Genomic DNA, 18,300 nt, shown 5'->3' on the forward strand with positions numbered 1-18,300 from the left:
GCGGGGCCAGCGCGGCCGCCGCTGCTGAGGGGGCTCGGCTGGGGCGGCCCCGCTCCGCGTCCAGGGGTCCCGCGCCCTCGCCATGGGGCCCGGCCCCGCTCCGCGACCGGGCCCCGCGCCACGACCGTCTCGCGTGGTCTTGGCCGTGCTGCTCTGTGCCGCCCTGTTGCTGTCGCCGCCTGTGAGCGGCGCCGGTGAGCGGCGGCGCTTGGCGTGCTCCACCTGCCGGGGCATCGTGGACAGGTTCAACCAGGTGGGCCGCGGGGTGCGGGCGGACGGCCCCGCGGTGGGTCAGGGGTTCGCGGGGGCTCCCGGCGGGGTGGAGCAGCGGCGGAGGTGGTTCCGCTCCTGCGGCGCCGAGGGGCAGCGCCGGCCCCATGGCCGGGCAGCGCCGGCGGGCGCGGCGCGGGTCCGGCCGGCTCCGTGCCCTGAGGCCGCGCTACGGGAGCGCCTCGCCGGAGCCGCGTCCGGGGCGGCGCCCGGCCCTGTGATGGGGCAGCGGAGGGTCCCGCTCCGGCAGCGGTCGCAGCACTGAGGCGGGTGGGTGGCAGAGCTCCTCCGTGTCTGCCGCCAAAGGTGTTTTTGTGTAAAAAGACTGGCTCCGTTGCAGTGTGTCCAGCTCCGTGGGAAGTGCTGGTGGAAGGCTTCCCCAAACACTCACTGTCTGTTGCCGCTTGCAGCAGCCTTACATGTGGCACAGTAAATTCTGCGCCGGCAGCGAGGGCTGCTGCGCCTGGTGAGCGGTGCTTGGTGCTCTCCATACGCCTGTCGGCTGCTGCAGGCTCGCCAGGTCACTTCAGCTGCGGGGTTTTCTGCCAGGTGTCGTCTGGTGGCATCAGCTGTGCTGATCTCCCTGTTGTACAGTTGTGTGCTTAACTTTCAACTTGGTGCAGACCGGGCTGTTATCAAAACTGAATGAAGTAGCGGTTCTGTTCAAATGATAGTAAATAATAAATTTCCTGAGAACTTGAGGGAGAAGGGTGTAAAGTTTCACATGCATGGGGCTTTTTTTGTAAGTCAAGACTGTAACATGGCTTTGCTTATGCATTACGAAAATTTAATCATGTTATGCTGTAACATACACTTTCTCACTTTCCGTGTTGTCATTAGCTGTTGGTTTCACTCGGGAATCTGATCAGCAGCTTGAGAGCTCTACTGTAGCTTATGCATGGCACTTTTCATACTTTCTATATGAGCATGTGTTATTGCCCTTAATTTTTGTTAGAAACAAACCCTGTGTAATTCCTGGTACCTTTTATTTGTAGGGTTTAGCAGATACAGCTAAAAAAAACTTTGGTGGTGGAAACACTGCTTGGGAAGAGAAGACACTGTCAAAGTATGAGTCCAGGTGAGCTGTCTCAGTACTTATTCAGCTGAGTTTTGTGTTCACTGTGTGTAAATTCACTACACTAGTGTTTGTTTGGAACTTCAATATTGAACTTGGCAACTAAGGTTTCTCTTGTCCAAACCTTAAATTCTTAATGATTATAATGTTGCGTAACATTCTTTTTATAATCTAAAGATTATAGTAAAGACTCGAATTTTATTATTGCCTCTATTCATCTTGTTTCTGAAAACAACAAAATTAATTATGTTACTAGTTATAGTAGGTTTTTTTTCTATTTACCTAGTAAAGTCTTAAAATAATGATCTAATAATGGTCAATATTTTATTGCTAGTCATAAAAGGTACAGAGTAGTGAAATACTTTATTTAGAATTGAAGCAGTATCTTCTCCCTAGAGTTGTCACTGTTTCAGTGCCAAAGAGAAGGCAGATGACTGTACACATACCTGGTTTACCATGGAGAAAAGTAACCTGATACCTTTCTCCTGCCTTTCAAATTCATTTTTTATCTTAGTTGGAGCACTGAGACGTTGCTGTGAGATTCAAATGCTTGTGTCAAATAAAAATACATTAAATTTATTGTTGAAAATTAAAGTACTGCACTCCAATTTTCTGGGAAGCTAAAAATCTATCAAACCTACAATCTAGGAGTGTAGTAAATGCAAGCAAGTCACAACATTCTTGTGGTCATTATTCTGGGTTTGGGTTTCTTTCTTGACTGAAGTAATGTTTATTAGTTCTTTACTCTGATGTTTTGAAACTAAATTCAGGCCACCCCATAAACTGATGAAATATTCTCACTGAAGTCTGGCTGCTCTGTCAGGTCTTGAGTTGTATTGAAAGTTTAAATTAAATTTACAGTTTTCCCTCTCTGCTTGTAGTGAAATTCGTCTTGTAGAGATCATAGAGAATCTGTGTGACAGTAGTAACTTCGAATGTAACAACATGGTAGAAGAACATGAAGAACAAATAGAGAAATGGTGGTTCAAATTGTAAGTATCATTTTCTTGGTGGAGATCTTTTTGTAAATAAATGATCTAAGAGTATGACCTAATAATGTTAAATCTTGTGCCTGAACAATAGCAAGCAGTATGGGTAATTATTCCTTGTCTTTCACAAGTTGCCATTGAAAGCTGGTTTCAGGCTAACCTTTAGTATCATGTGCTGCTGTACTATATTCTTTTTGATTTTCAATTCCAGCAGTGTTGCACCAAAGCATCTATACTTGTTTCTTATACACTGTCCACTTAGTAGTAGAGAGTAGGATGTCAAGGCAAACTGACATTGGAAAATTTTGAAGTTTAGTCCCTTATGTTTTCCTTTGACACAAAACTGCAAAGGGCTCTTTGGTTCTTGTGGGTTTTTTGTTTGCTTGCTTTTTTTCCATGAAACTACATTTTGTTCTCCTGACAATCAAAAGACTAGTTGGTGCTAATCAGGGTAGAAGTTGAATCTCTTGCAGGTGGTAGAGCAGCAGCTGACTTTTCTACCTGCAATTTAAGCTAGATCGGGATTTGTGTTATAGCTAAGCTTTTTGTATACCAGTCATAAATATAATTAGTGCATGAATAGCAGTGTAACATTTAGATTCCTTAATGTTTGGGTTTTTTAGTTCTAAATCACATTTCTTCTAAGTATTTTTCACTAATTTAGGGTTAGCACTCCTAATTAGCTAGAATTCAATAGGGTGGACTGCCATTATAATGTTTCATAACTGCATAAGACTTTTTGACACTCTGCTTTCTTCTAAATGACTGCTTTATCCTTTTACCTAATTATACAGGATTGTATATATGTTAACATGTAGTGAAGGGAATAGAGTAGAATAGCAGAGCAGAAAATAGAATATTTCAGTTGGAAGGAACCTAAAATGATCACTTAGTCCCACTGTCTGACTGCTTCAGGGCTGATGAAAAGTTAAAGCATGTTGTTAAGGTCATTGTCCAAACACTTCTAAAACACTGATAGGCTTGGGGCCTCCACCACCTTTCTGGGAAACCTGTCTCAGTGTTTGATCGCCCTCTTGGTAAAGAAATGTTTCCTGATGTCCAGTCCAAACCTCTGCTGGTGCAGCTGTGAACCCTTCCCCTTTGTCCTGTCATCAAATACAGCAGAGATTGGCACCTCCTTCTCCCCTTTCCCTCCTCAGGAAGCTGCAGAGGGCAGTGAGGCCACCCCTCCTTCTAGACAAGCACAGAGTCCTTAGGTGCTTCTCATAGGACATGCCTTCCAGAAAGGTAAACTATGCAAGCCAGAGTCTTTAATTTGGCTAAAATTTGCAGAACTGGTCTTAACTAGAAAATCTGGCATAGTAAACTTTGTAAAATAATCAAAACAATTTATAAAATACATTAGGTTTTGGAAAGTGTCTGTATTTAATAGACCTTTCAAGTGCATGCAATTGATTGTTTGCCTTCCTTTCTTTTACCTCCAGTATCCAAACGTCATTCAGTTTCTGTGGTAGTTTCCACAGAGAGTTTCTTTGCCCATGAATACCTTAGGCATTTTTACAAGTTGTTCCATAAAGAGTGGTTGATCACTGGAACAGGTTCCCCACAGCACCAAGCCTGTCAGAGTTCAGGAATCATCTGAAGGACACTCTTGCTCACATAGTTTAGTGTAGGAAGTCTTGTGAGGAGCAGGGACCTGGATTGGGACTGTATGTTGTGCTCAAGTAGCACATAACTAACTTCTTAATTTTAAACATGTCTTCTAAAATAATATTCGATCAATGCTAAAAAAATGAGAAATTTTAAACCCAATCATCAAGGAGCCAATAATTTGAACAAATGTTAACATCTCTTCCAAGCTATCTTCTGTATACTTGAGCTAAAGATACAGCAAGTATCTATAAGAGAAAGACATAATTAAGACTGTCTAAACTGTATCTAAACCTTCCCTAAAAGTAAGGTGTTTAAAAAAAGGTGTGTGCACGTGTATGAAGAATTGATTTTATTTGTTGCTCATATTTCACTTTTTTCCTAAATATAATTTATAAAATTTTAGTAGAGTTTGTTAATAGTGTTGTATTTTAGAAGGTATGTTTTCAAATTGGAGGACTTCTTCTAGAAATTGATTCCTGAAATCTTCAGAAGAATTAGGTTCCTAATCTGTCATGTTCAACAGGTTTCTCCCCTGTGTTGTGCTGGGTCAGTCGTGTGAGCTGGCTTTTAAATAATCTTTGTTCTTTTTGTTTGTAAATGAATGTCTTTTGTGTACAGAAAGAAGAAGTATCCAGATTTATTTAAGTGGTTTTGCATTGAAACAATAGAAGTTTGCTGCCCTGCTGGAACTTATGGACCCGATTGCCTTGGTAATTTTTCTTCTGAAAAATTCAGTAGCCAGTACAGGTTTTTACCTGTTTGTTTCAGTCTTTACATCACAGACAAATACATGATGTATGATGTTTTGCATGAGACACGGGCTGCTGTGTAGTATGTACCTGCTTGCTGCCTCATAGTTGAGTAGCTACCTTGGGAATATCCTGCCCGAATAAAAGTTTTTGGGGCATGTAGTAATGTACTAAGCTGTCAAGGGTACCAAGATGTGCAGAAACAATCAATCTGCTGCTAATATCCACACCTAACCCATCCTTAAAGGCTCTCTGCAACATGAAGTCTGTTGTTTAGGTGCCCTTGCAGAATCTGTGTAGACAAGAATCCTTGACCAGTTTCAGGAGTAAAACAACCCAAATGCTGCTGGGGTTTAAATGAAGAACCTTGCAACTGAGGATCAGTTAAAAAGCCAATGAGAAAAATTGGGTAAAAATAGGTGGGAGATGAAAGTAAGGTCTTTGCAAAAGTGATGAGAGATATCTTGGCCTTTGAAGCTGGTAAAATTTATACATCTCTGAAACTTCACACCTTATTAAGAGATCAATTTTGGCCACTTAATATATTGTTAAAAATAAAGTCTCTATTCCCTATATTGATCTGAATGATAGCTGGTAGATTTTTACAAATTTAATATGAGCATTCTCAGAGATACAGAAAAAAATAAAAATACCAATTTTATCCAGGAAGCTAGGAAAATAAATGGAATTTTGAGCCATGGTCTTTACGCAAAATCAAATTGATAACTGAACTTTCCTGGAGATTGCTTTGAGTTTTCCTTATACTTGAACATATTATTAAGCATTGCCGTATTGCAAAACTTTTAGTTACTCTCAAGGGTGAAAATGACTCTTGGAAATTATATCCTACTTCAGTGAGAAAATTTAAAATTAATTTTTATTTTCTGTGAAGAGGGAGGGACTTTGGGTGCTTGTGTCTCAGAGGAGAAAGTTATTTCCTTAAACACCTGATTTAAAAATACTTTTGTTCCTTTTTTAGCTTGTCATGGTGGATCAGAAAGACCTTGCCATGGAAATGGCCACTGTGATGGTGATGGTACCCGAGGTGGAGATGGCTCATGTAGCTGTAAGAAGGAGTACACAGGACAATTTTGTTTGGACTGTTCTAGTGGTTACTTCAGTTCCTTGAGAAACGAGACACATTCCGTTTGTACAGGTAACAAAATCTTAACACATGCTCATATCTTTCAATTTTTGCAAGCAAAACAAGAAACATTTGAAACTAACAAATGTTGAAACAAAACACAATTTGGCCAGCTTTAAGCATAAAAGACATGTCAGTCACTTTAGTGGAATTCTAAGATTTTGCTATGTCATCTTTCCACACTGCCCTTGATTTTTCAATTGGTTTTTTCTGCTTTAAGAAGAATTCATAAAAATCTTTGCTTCTCTGCTTCCAAAGTACTGCTGAAATTTTGAGCTGAAATTACTACATACTGGACTGCTTTAAAAGCTAGGTTTTCCTCATGTCTCAGATAAGCTTAAATGGAATAAAAGGAAACATTGATCTGTACTGCAAACTACTTAGATTCCAGTTAGATATGCCTAAGTTTAATTTTGAAACAAAGTCAGATCATAGGAATAAAATTTTGCTTTGGTCAGATTTTCTATTCTTCTTAGACTCTTGATGAGATTCTGCAACAGCTATATCCTAACCCTGGGGTCTAATAAGATTGGTTTTAAATAGTCTATATTGTTGTGGTTTTTTTGTTTTGTTTTTATTCTGGTTGTGTAGTAATTCTTCTCTATGATTTGTTTTAGATGACAATATATAGCATACAGATGTTACAGAGGGTGTGTTATATATATGTATACAATATGCATATACAGCTGGATTTCTGGTGTAGTTCCTTTTGAATTCTTCAGAGTTTAATCACTTCACACATTGCTCTCCTAGCTAGTTGCAAATATAAGTTGTGTGAGGATTCATTAGGTGGAGAAGTTAAGAGTTCAGTGTTTAAACTCATGTCTCAGCCTTGAGGGGCTGAGCTAAGTTTGCCTTCCTGATCTCCTCTTTCCAAATATTTTAGAAATTGGACCTGCCACATCTGGTCACTAGAATTTCATGGCAGTGTTTTCAGTGGTGCAAATAACTGTAATTGCTAGGTTTGGTTTCCAGTGATATTTTGGGATGGTGCAGTTGTTTTTGTCAGATAGCTGCATGTTTCTAAATTAAATCTTGATCTTATATAGAGGTGCTTTCTTGTAAATGGGAGTTTCAAGCTCCTAAAAAATAATAGCTTCCACTGAATCCTAAATAAAGTTTTCTCTGAGAGTTTGCGTGCCCAAACTTGTGTTGGGATCTCTCAAAAAAACTCAGGTTGACGTTTTCTCCTCTCAGCCTGCCATGCTGCCTGTAAGACTTGTACTGGTTCAAGTAACAAGGACTGCCAAGATTGTAAAGAAGGCTGGATTAAAAATGAAGATGGAGCTTGTGTGGGTGAGTAATGCTTGGCAGACTTCAAAGAGGTTTTGTAGTAACACTGGCTAGTAAGATTAGACGGCATCACTTGTAAGTTTTATTGTATTTTATGGAAATGATCTGTCAGTTTAGATTTCTACAGTTTTATTAGTCTCTCTCTTCCTGTTGCAGGAAAGCAGTATTTTCTCACCACTGATTGCCTGGTGATGATAGTTACCTTTATCATACTGTTCTGTATGTCTTTTTAGTTTAATGGGATTCATAGAGAAGCAAGTGGGGTGTTTTTTATAGACATGAGTTTTCTTGGTGTTTACTTATATGCTAAACAATATCCTGCTTTTGACTTAAGCTATTTTGTCAATTAGTAGAAGATTCATATAAACTTAACTACATATTTTGTACTAATTGCACATTTACTTTCACATAACTTTGTCATAAATGCTCAACCCTGGTAGAGTTCAAACACTTCACTAAAAGCCATGCATGCTGACTTCTCCTGTTGTTGGACAGAAATACCGGGAGACATCAAGATCAGTGCTTCCATTAATTTCTTACCTGTTTCTGTCTTAGCATTTAAGTTGGATTACAAGGAGATAAGTTTGAAATACTTCAGGAAAAATGTGAACACTAAAATACTCCCAAGGTAGAAATGCACTAGGGGAGAGTAACACATTCTGTTTAATGTGGTTGAATTTGACCCTTTAAAGACCTCTAACATAATGCCTGGAAACACTGTCTTAGAAATTATGTGAACACTGCTTCCTTTTCAAAGTGCCAGTGAGAGCTGGTTTTAAATTACAGCCCTTGCAATACCTGCTTAGGCAACTACTGAGCACTCCCAGGGCATTTTTAAGATGCTTTGATACTGTCTTCTGTACAGCTGAGTTTTTTCCAGATAATTATTGCCCCTAATGAACTATAAATCAATTGAGTAATCAGTAGGAATGATGGGTGCAGCAACAGGAGGAGAGTGACAGCAGTGACAGGAAGGGAGGGACTGAAATAGCCTTTCTTTGTTTGAATTTTTTAATGAAATACTGTTGCACCCTTTCCTCAAAATCATAAGGCTTGTGTGTTTTAACTCTGCAGTAGAATTGGTTTTCAGCTTGACTGGTCCTAATCATAACTTGTTTTGTTCCAGTTTGCTTTTGTAGAATACTAAGAGGTGCATTTATGTGCAGTAGTATAGTTTTTTAGGCATGTAAAAAGCTCTGTAACTTGGTAATGTAGGAGTTGAGGAGAAAATAGTGTTCCAGAGCAATAGCGTGTCTGCTTGCTTGTTATGATATCTGCAAAATGCATGACTTGAAAATGGCAGGGATTGCAAGTATCCTGGAAGTTTATTTAATTTGACCTCTTGAATTTTTGATCCATCTCTTATTGTCATCACAAAGTATATGAGGATCAATTTTGATTTTCTAATACAGGTTTAAGCTGAACAAAAGAGTGTATGTAGCCATGCTAGTTCTGTGTCTACCATGTTGCATACCTGACCCCAAACTCATTGCAACAACTATTCTCAATGCAGCCAAACAAGTATTAATCTATTTAATCATAACTACTATTTTAGGAAACTTGTCACTTTTTATCTTTCAGATGTAGATGAATGTGCTGCTTCTCCTTGCAAAGATCACCAGTATTGTTTGAACACAGATGGATCTTTCTCATGCAAAGGTTTCTTTTCAATCTTCTATTGTGTTGTACTGTCTAGAATCCTAAACTAATGCTTGAGGTAATGCTTAGAGAATGCCTGATAGGTATTTGGTACAGTGTGGTGTGATCTTCACTGGGCACAGGGAGGTTGAGTCTTTAGAACTATTGTATGCGCAAAACAAGAGATTTCTGGTTATTTCTACTTGGCTTTTGTGAGACCCTCCAGCTCTGGGGCCTCCGTCATAAGGCAAGCATGGACTTTTCTGAGTGGGTCCACAGGACAGCTGTGAAAATCTTGATCAAGAGGGTCACCTCCCCTATGAGGACAGGCCGAGAGAGCTGGCATGGTCCATTCTGAACAAGAGAAGGCTCCAAAGCCTTTCAGTTCCTAAATCGATGTACAACAAAGGTGGAGAAGGACTTTCTACAAGGGCATGTAGTGGACAAGACAAGGGGGAATGGATTCAAGCTGAAATAGATTAGATTAGATATTAGGAAGAAAATCTTTACTTATGAGGGTGTCAAGGCACTGGACCTGAGAAGTTGTCAGTGCCCTGTCCCTGGATGTGTTCAAAGACTGGTTGGATGGAACTCTGAGCTACCTGGTCTACTGAAAGGCATCCAACCTATGGTGGGGGTGGGGGTGTGGAACTAGATAATCTTTCAGGTCAACTTCCAACCCAAGCCATTCTATGATTCCTGTGTGGGTAAGCTGTCTGACTTTAAGGGTGGTATTTTAAACCCCAGATACACAATTTTTTTATGCATAAAATATTTTATCTTTAGCATGTGATGCCAGCTGTGTAGGTTGCACAGGAGAAGGTTCTGAAAAATGCAAGACCTGCGCATCTGGATATGTGAAGGAAGATGAGAAGTGTACAGGTTAGTGGATTTAGTAGTACCTGGTAGAACGCTGGTTAGCCATGCTGAGGGGCTCATAGGTGCATTCACATTTGTGTGCTTCAGCTTTCATGCCTGTCAAAGTGAACCCAGTTGTTCTGATCTTAGCTGCAAAGACATTCTCAATAAATTACTTTATATTACTGAGATGGTATGCTTGACAAGACTTAAAAGTAAATGACTGGTATGAAGGAACTAGGTATTTTATAGTAGCTTCAGGAATCAGCTACATGAGTCTTTTGTCAGTTACTTACCACTTCATCAGATCTGTGTTTCTGTTCATTTTGTAGCAGAAAGGCAGGCATTGTGATAATCCATCAATGTCCAAGTTCAAATGATATTCATTCTTAGTGAATTATAACATGAAATTAGACTTCCTCTGTGGAAAAGAACAAGACATATGCATAATCTGAAGTAGCTATTAACTGTGATGATGTAGTACTTACAAGCTCTGTTCCCTTCAGCTATACTTTGATGGCATAAATAGAAAATTACTGTGGGGGAAATATTCAGTAGGTTAAGTGAATTGCCTAATTGTGACAAACATAACTACTTAATACGTTTCTCTGTACAGGGACTTGCAAAACATTAAAAAACAGCAGTACTGGGTATTATCTGAATAATTTTGAAACAGTCCAAATCATGAAGAATCAGATTATTTTAACAGATGTTACGTTTGTTGCAGCAGCATTCTGCTCCTCAGTGTTTTTCATATTTGAATAGAGTTTTGTTTGTATGACTGAGCACAAATAAGATTTATAACAAAATAACAGTAGTGGACTCTTTCTTTCCCTGTGCTGTCTCTAGATATAGATGAATGTAACCTTCCTGAAAAGGTCTGCACAGAAGAGAATCAAGACTGTGTTAATATGTCAGGTAGTTACAAGTGTGTATGTTCAGAAGGGTTTGAAGATAAGGATGGAACATGTGTTCAAACTGTAAAACCAGGTAAGTAGCTTTTTAGGGACAATTTAAAAAAAATATGCTGTATCAACAACTTGGAGTTTTATGTAAGTCTAGTTACTTGTAAATCCCTCTATATTATTTCTCATCTTCACACAGCTGTGGTCTGTATCAGTAGTTTATAATTCAGGCCACACTCAGTTGTGTGTTTTTTTGCCTAAAGATAGTTTTTGTTTTTAAACATTCTGTTCTTGTGTTGCTACATTTTTGCTTAAGTCAAGGTTGTGCTTTTAAGTCACATAAGGGTTTGGCTTTTTTACATAAAATGAGGTAGCAAATTTCTGCTGTTATAAAAATGAGCATGTCCTCCCCACTTCTTTCATTTATCATTAATTATAGTGACTTAAGGCTTTATCTGATTGCATGCAATCTTCAATTCATTGAAATCTCTGAAAATTACAAATTGAAAAAAGAATTACAAATTCTTTTTGATGGATAAAAATGCTGAATTTGTTTACTTTGTGATAATGTAAGTGCCAAAGCTGGTGTTAAGATGAAAACGGGGAAGGCATCCATCTATCAGTCATAGAGAACTGTTCCGCTTCACTTAAATTATAACTTCAGTCAAAAACTTCAACTCTCATTTTTTCTAGGATGTGTTGACCCATATGGACAGAACTACATTCGTTAAATGTTCTATTACTCCATCTAGGCCTCTTTTACAATTCCAAAGAGAAAGATGGGATTATTTTGCAGTAATAGTGGTAGGAGAAAAGATGAGAAACACCTAATTTCATACCTTTCCTTTCTACTTCTGAGCTTGTTTAGGTAGTTTTTTTATCCTCCCATTTCCATCCCCAAGGCTGATTTTTCATCTTGTACTAAAAAGTTGTAATGATGGATGTTGTGTTGCTGCTCAAAGCCACTCAGTTCATTCCTTTTACTCTCAGTGCTCGCCATTATTAGTCCTTTAGAATCTTCTCTAATACAGATATGCAGGGTATCAGTTACTGCCTTTGTTAATGTGATCTGACATTTTGAGACTAAAAGTAAAATAAAAGGTAGACAAATTGACTTAGGTTTTTTTTTGTTTAGATAATGCTTTTCCCAGTATAATAAAATTGCTCTGCTTTTTTAAAACTTGTTTTAATGTCTAAACTGAGCAGTTTGTACTATAAAAACAATTCTGAATAAAACTTGCCCTACTTTTTCAAATACTGCTACTGACAGGTTGTGTGGAAAGGAGGAAATTCACTGTGAATAGTTGAAAACAAAAGCCTAGAATAGAAGTGCCTGTGCTGCTTTTTTTTTTCCTTCCACTAATAGTATAATACCAATTTATTTGAAAAATTTTATTTTCATATAGTAAAAAAAATAAATACAAGCTTAGGTTAGAAGAATGGTGCAAGTAGGTGTTGTATATGGCTTAATTGCTTCTCTGGTCTTGATAAATATGTTAATTTGGGTTTCTCTTTAAAAAAATCCTAATTTCCAAAATCAGTGTTATATATTTATAATTAATTATATATGTATAATTGATAGTAGGTTTGTATTCTAACTGTACTATTTAACTTCACAGGAGAGGAAGTAGAGAGCGAAACAGCTGAGCCTTCACATACTGAACATGTTGACTTATGATCTGCGTTCAGAACCAAAAGACATTCCTATCTAAAGTTTTAAATTATTGGACTAAGCCTCTGCTAGCTGACATACTGTGGAAGTGGTATGAAATATGCAGGTTGCCATTAAGACTTTTTTTTTTAAATGGTGACAACCTGCTCTTTAAGCTGCATTTCTTTATTCTTAAATCCCACTTTTTATAAAATTCTTCAAAAACAACACTCTAGATGGGTTATATAAAATTTGAATGAACATAACACTGTACCCAGCAACTGTAAACAACTTGCAGGCTTCTCATTCTAGTGCCTACTGAAAACTGTTATCTTCTGGAAGAATTTAGTTGCACTTCATAATTCAAGGAAAATTTAGACTGAAGTTTGATGTTTCTAATCATGAGAAATATTTCTGTAATTGAAATACAGCTTTTGGAAACTGTCAAAGGGAATCTCTCGGGGGGGGAGGGAAGCACTGTTCCCTTAAACAAAATAGAATGCCTAATATTGCATTCAATAAAAGTGTATTTTGTTGGAATGTGCCTTAAAATTTTTAAGATGTTAATACCTTGATGTGTTGTCATGCCTATTTTTCTTTTAAGTCAGTGAAAAAATCCCAAAACCACAAAAGCAACTCAAACAGCCCCCAAAAAAACAAAATGCTGGGACCTTGTAAACTGCATTTCAGTTCAGCACTGAATTCAAACACTCAGTTGTATTGGAATATACATGAAATAAAAACCCCAGCCCAACAACAGCCTCTCTCTCAAACACTTTCCTCTAAAGGAAGAATTTTGTCAAGTTAACTTTTCAAAGGCAGGTAAACAGGTCTTTCTGATAGTTATTACGTGAATGCTGTCTAGGATTGATGAATACAGGACTTTGACTACAACCTACTGCTGTGTGTAATAGCTTCCTGTCTACTGCAGAGCAAGCATGCTACAATCAATTTTTCATCTTGTCTCTTGGGCCATTTCAGAGGGAAAGCTTTTAAGTGTAGCATAGATACAACTTTCTATGTGTTGTCTCTAAGCTTAAAGGCAAGTATAAGAACTAAAATGGATATATCCTGTAGGACTGTCACAGCTGTAAATAAAATAAGGACCATCCACATACAGTGTCTGGTGGAAGTCAGTAAAGTTTAGAATACATTGTGATGGTAGATACAAGGAGTTGTAGAGTACAGCTAAGATGAGGCAGTTTAGGCTTGACTATGAAGAAATTACAAACTGAGGTAAGGGGACATAAAAAGGCTATGAATAGGATTGACCTATTCTGTGGAGCAGTAATGATCAGACATCTTTTATGTACTTCTGAAGACTTTTCTTCAAGCTAAGTCTCAGTTCAGTTTGTGAATAGTGCATGGAGGATTTGTATGTGTGATAGATACCTAGGTGGATATTGTACAAAATCTGATTCTGTTTGATTCTTAGGTTAAAAGCTGTCTAAGCTGATCTTGTGCATGGTAGTTTTAATACCTAGTGGTAGTAAGGTATCTGTAACTTTTCTTTAACTGTTATATCTAGATGTTCCTTAACTTGCCAGAGTATGAAATCTTCAATGCTTTCTCAGCTGTAATTGTCAAAGTTTGGCTTATTTGCCACAAAATCTTGCAAGTTGAAGGGTAGGCATTGTATTTAATGAGTACTAAATTAAAGAGAGGAAAAGTAGGCAGTTTTGGAAGCACATGCAATACAACTCAAGGATCTTTAGGGTTTTTTAGTACAGGTGTAGCCAGTTACAGTAGTGTTAGCCCCTAAGGATCCTGCAGTAGTGTAGCTTCTCTATGTTACTCACTCACATTTAACTCCCAGGTGTTGCAGGTTGTGCTATGAATGGTCGTTAAACCTAACAGGAAATGTTGGTTTAGAAACTACCATCAGCTTACACTCGAGGGAATTGTCTGTCCAATACAAACTCTTCTATTAGTGTTCCAAGCCTGAGATAATGCTTCCCTATGAAAAAGAACTTGCTACTCTTAAGTACCTTTCAACTTACTTGGGACTCTGGGGGAATAGGTGATGAGGTTCTTAACTACATTGTGGAAGCATTTGCTTCCCACCTGCCAAAGCTTTGGACAGAAAGCCTTAACTAAACTCTTACTTAAGTCCAACTCTGAGATGAACTGATAAAAACCAAAAATTTCAAGATTTTGTTTTTCTGTGGTGCTAAAGAGGAGAAAGTCTTCCTTGCCTGATCTGTAAAAGTAATGAGTAGTCTGATACAACTGTTTTTCAGTTCTGGAGAAAAATGCTTTCAGCTTTCTATTACCAGAGTAGAACCATCAATCAGAGTGTTGTTTCCTACAAAATATACAGATGTAGTACCTGGATATTAGGAGTCACTAATATTCTATTTTCTTCAATTCTCCCATTCTCCTGCCACCAAATATAGGCACATATTGCTCTGCATTAAATTATTGTGGGGTCCAGAAAGGTGAATTCAAATATTTAGAGCTTTCACTGAGGAAATATAGGCCAAGGTATGTATGTGATAAATATTTAGCACTATGCTGCTGTCTTCTGCCCTCTTGATCCTGAGTTTTGAAAGAGTTAGTTCCCTTGTTTTGTTCTGTATTCTCGTTTTACTTCTTCAGACTGTAATTACTGCTCCATTTTAGAAGCTGAAACAAATTTTTTTTTGACTGAACTTAATAATTTTTCCTCTCTCTGCCTTGAATACAGTGGGGTGTATTCAATTTAATTTAGAATACATTGTGATGCTAGATACAAGGAGTTGTAGAGTACAGCTAAGATGAGGCAGTTTAGGCTTGACTATGAAGAAATTACAAACTGAGGTAAGGGGACATAAAAAGGCTTTGCCCTTTATAATCAGAATGGAGGGGGTGCAGGAGTAGGATTTGAACTGATTAGCAGAAACTGGCCATGAAGGTAAAATGCATTTTGTTAACCAAGTCAGTCCAGACTATCATTGCTTTCTACTGTGTATGTTAATATTTTGGTGCTAAAAGAAAGCTGTTCCCATTAAATTTTTCATTGCATTGTAAGGACATCTGGTTATGTGGTACAAGACTTTGTACTTAGGGTTGTTTGGAAGTAGAGTTCTCATGTCTAACTATACAAGTATGTTGGTAAATACTTCAGAAGTGATCTACAATAATCCAACAACAAGATTTGTGCCTCAGTGAAGTGTTGGTTAGGTACTTCTGTCATGAGTACCAAAGTGAACTTCTAGACCCACACCTATGATTTATTTTGTGAACTTCATACTGTGGTATCAAACTGGAAGCAGCATCCCTTTTCCTAAATTGTTTTGCTACTACTATGGAGTTTCTTGACCTAAAACTAAGTGGTTTTTTGCCATGGGAAATAGTACTCAGTAGTGTATCTAGGCACCTGAAAGGACAAGATTGTCTTGTATGTGATAACTGGACTCCACAGAAGGTCCAGAAACACGTTCCAGGAGCAAGCAAACTTAGAGACTTCATGTTTCAATTCAGGCTCTAAATAAAACCAGAAAAGCAGTCTCAAGTATGCAGCATCCATAGAACAATCCTGCAATGCCTAAACTTGGAAGTCGAGGTATGTGCTGAAATGTTTTCAGCTGAATATTTTCTTTGATGTGAATTCCCAACATGTCTGTAATAGACACAGTTTCTCTTCAAAGTGTAATACTATCCATCCCTAAATAGGGCAAATGAATTCTCTTTTGCAGAACACCTTGGTGGCTTAGGTAGTTCAGGAAGTCAGCGATCACCTGAAAGGGTTGAAATCATAATCTTCTTTCTCAGGAAAGGTGCCAAAGTCTGTAAGTCATATACAAGATCAGGACATAGGTGACTGTAAAATATATGGGATATACTGTATGAACACAGGACTTTTTATGGATGATAAGAGCTGATCATACATCATCCTAACGTGTATGGGAGAGGTACTACTCAGTCAGGCAGTTGTCAGTTGAAGAGTCAAACAATATTTGCAACTTGCAAAAACACCAAGAATGTGAAAATCACCAAATCATAATTCTAGCATAAAATTCTTGGTGTATATGGCACTATGTGGATAAATGGAGACAATTCTCCCTGATGAACAGGGTGCACCTTGCCCTTCAGGTTACTTTCAGACCATTCTTTATACTGCACAAAGTTAGGCACACAAATAATTCAATTTGCCTTAACAAGTGACTAACTGAAAAGAATGTGTCAAGAGAAAAATAAACAACAAAACCCCCAGCAACAAAATAAAAGCTTTAAAAAATCCAAGTCTTGGATCATATGTAGCAATAATATAAAGAACAGTTGTCCATAATGGTCCTAGCTGACCTCCTGATACCCCTCCCCACCCTGTCCATCAGACTGCTATGGATTGTTGCCTAAGATTGTATTTTATCTGTTCTGAAAAGAATCTGAGGTTATTCAAAGCAATTGCCTGTGCTTTTTTTTTTCCCTTCCTTGCATCAAAATGGAATTTTTCTCATCCCTTTCAGCAACTTCACACCTTGTCTAATTTCATGGTTTCATTTGCTGCAGACATACCTATAGCAGCCCTTAATACTCTTCAAATCCTTTGCTGGTTCTTCTCCAAGCAGGCTTTGGCTTTCTGGATTCCATTCCTTCATACTAAGACAGTGGCTCTGTATTCCTTCTGGGTCACTTGCTACTTGTTTCCACCTTGTGTGTTCCTTTTTATGGCTTTAGTCAGGAGTTCGTTGTTCATTCTTGTCAGCTTGTCAGCTTCCTGCCACCTTGCTTGATTTCCCACAGATCAGGATTGGAGAAAGTGATCACTGAAAATCAGCCAACTGCCTTTGACCCTTCTGTCTAGGGCTGTCTGCCTTAGCTTTCCTCTCATACTGATGCCTGAACTGCCCAGGTCTACCATTCTGATATAAAGGGTTATAAATTATATAAGGGTATAAATGGCCCTGCTACTGCTTTGAAGGCAAAATTGTTCTTGGTTACATTTCTTGATCTACTGCTGAGGTAAAAATAGTGTTTCTCTACTTAATGGTTCTTTCTTGTTGAATCCAGCCTTTCTTATTCAATCTTAGGCTTTCTAGGACTAAGGGTCATCTTTTTTATGTTAGAGATATGCCCTATCTTCACCTGTCCCCCAGTTTGCATCACAGCATTTGATGTGTAGGATTCACATCTAGCACTGCATCCACCAGTGCAGAAACCGCATGAGCAGTAGCTGGAAAGTTGTGCAGCTAGAAAAATGTGTTTCTATTGCTGAGTTTTGTATTCGCAGTGCACAGTAAATCCAAGAGGGAAGAAAAAAAGAAAACACTTGGATCTTTAAATACTTATCGGAGCTGCTATGTCAGTATTTTTAAACATATTTAGAAATTATGGATACTTTGGTGGTGGTGCTTCATGTTTTGCAAATTGTGATATCCACATAGTGTATCACTTTGATAAATGTGTATTTGGTAACTTCATAAATCTTTCTGTATCTCTGGGGGAGTTTTGATACATATACTTGGACTGGGCAAATTTATCTTCCTTGAGGAAATAAGAAAAAGCTCCTTAAATAAAATCAGTTCTGGTTCACCCTGATTTTTTTTCAGTGGCTTCTGGGAATTTGGTCCAGATCCTGTTATTCTTGCCCATTCTGTGTACCTGTAAGAAATTCTCTGTAACTAAAAACCAAACATTGATTTTCTTTAGTATTTCTTAGTTTAATTTTTTTTTTAAATGAGATGGAGGAAGAAGGAATACATATTTTAAACTAAGAAATAAAGTATCCTACTTATTTGGGGGTTTTTTTTGTTTGTTTTGTTGGATTTTTTGTTTTTTGAGGTTTTTTTTGTTTTGTTTTGTTTTGGGTTTTTTGTTTCTTTTTTTCCTTTAGAGATAAAAATGGCTGCCCAAAAAAGGGATATATTAGGGAATAAATTAGTCAGTATTCTAACAAGCAAGACCTTCTGGGTCATCTTATTCTTCCCTTGCCAATGTGGACTCATTCTCTCTGTGCCATTTGGAAATGCAGTATCTAGTTTAAAAATTGCTGAGGTAATGTATTTTCCATCATTCCACATTATTTTATCTATCAGAATATATTAATTTGATAGTAATTATTTTTAATGACTAGCACAATAAACAAGAACTTTGCCACATGCAGCTGTGATTATGCTCAGTTGTTTGAGGTAA

The 18,300-nt window shown here is 38.1% G+C and overlaps 1 protein-coding gene across 1 annotated transcript; it reads left to right on the forward strand.

Annotated features, from left to right (window-relative positions):
- Positions 1-14: 14 nt before the first annotated feature.
- On the forward strand, positions 15-12,684 carry CRELD2 (cysteine rich with EGF like domains 2). Its single transcript, XM_084205648.1, has 10 exons — positions 15-253; positions 1,266-1,348; positions 2,227-2,337; positions 4,567-4,658; positions 5,677-5,853; positions 7,039-7,137; positions 8,716-8,793; positions 9,559-9,654; positions 10,480-10,620; positions 12,155-12,684. Exons 1-10 carry the CDS (start codon positions 83-85, stop codon positions 12,211-12,213), a joined length of 1,107 nt encoding a protein of 368 aa, XP_084061774.1. The 5' UTR covers positions 15-82; the 3' UTR covers positions 12,214-12,684.
- The last annotated feature ends 5,616 nt before the right edge of the window (positions 12,685-18,300 follow it).

The sequence above is a fragment of the Fringilla coelebs genome, assembly GCF_963513975.1.
Source record: "Fringilla coelebs genome assembly, chromosome: 5".
Lineage (NCBI taxonomy): Eukaryota > Metazoa > Chordata > Aves > Passeriformes > Fringillidae > Fringilla > Fringilla coelebs.

Coding starts and splice junctions, on each gene's coding strand:
- CRELD2 (XM_084205648.1), top strand. CDS start 83: ATGGGGCCCGGCCCCGCTCCGCGACCGGGCCCCGCGCCACGACCGTCT. Junction 1,349..2,226: donor CTGTCAAAGTATGAGTCCAG/GTGAGCTGTCTC, acceptor CTCTGCTTGTAG/TGAAATTCGTCTTGTAGAGA. Junction 5,854..7,038: donor GACACATTCCGTTTGTACAG/GTAACAAAATCT, acceptor TTCTCCTCTCAG/CCTGCCATGCTGCCTGTAAG.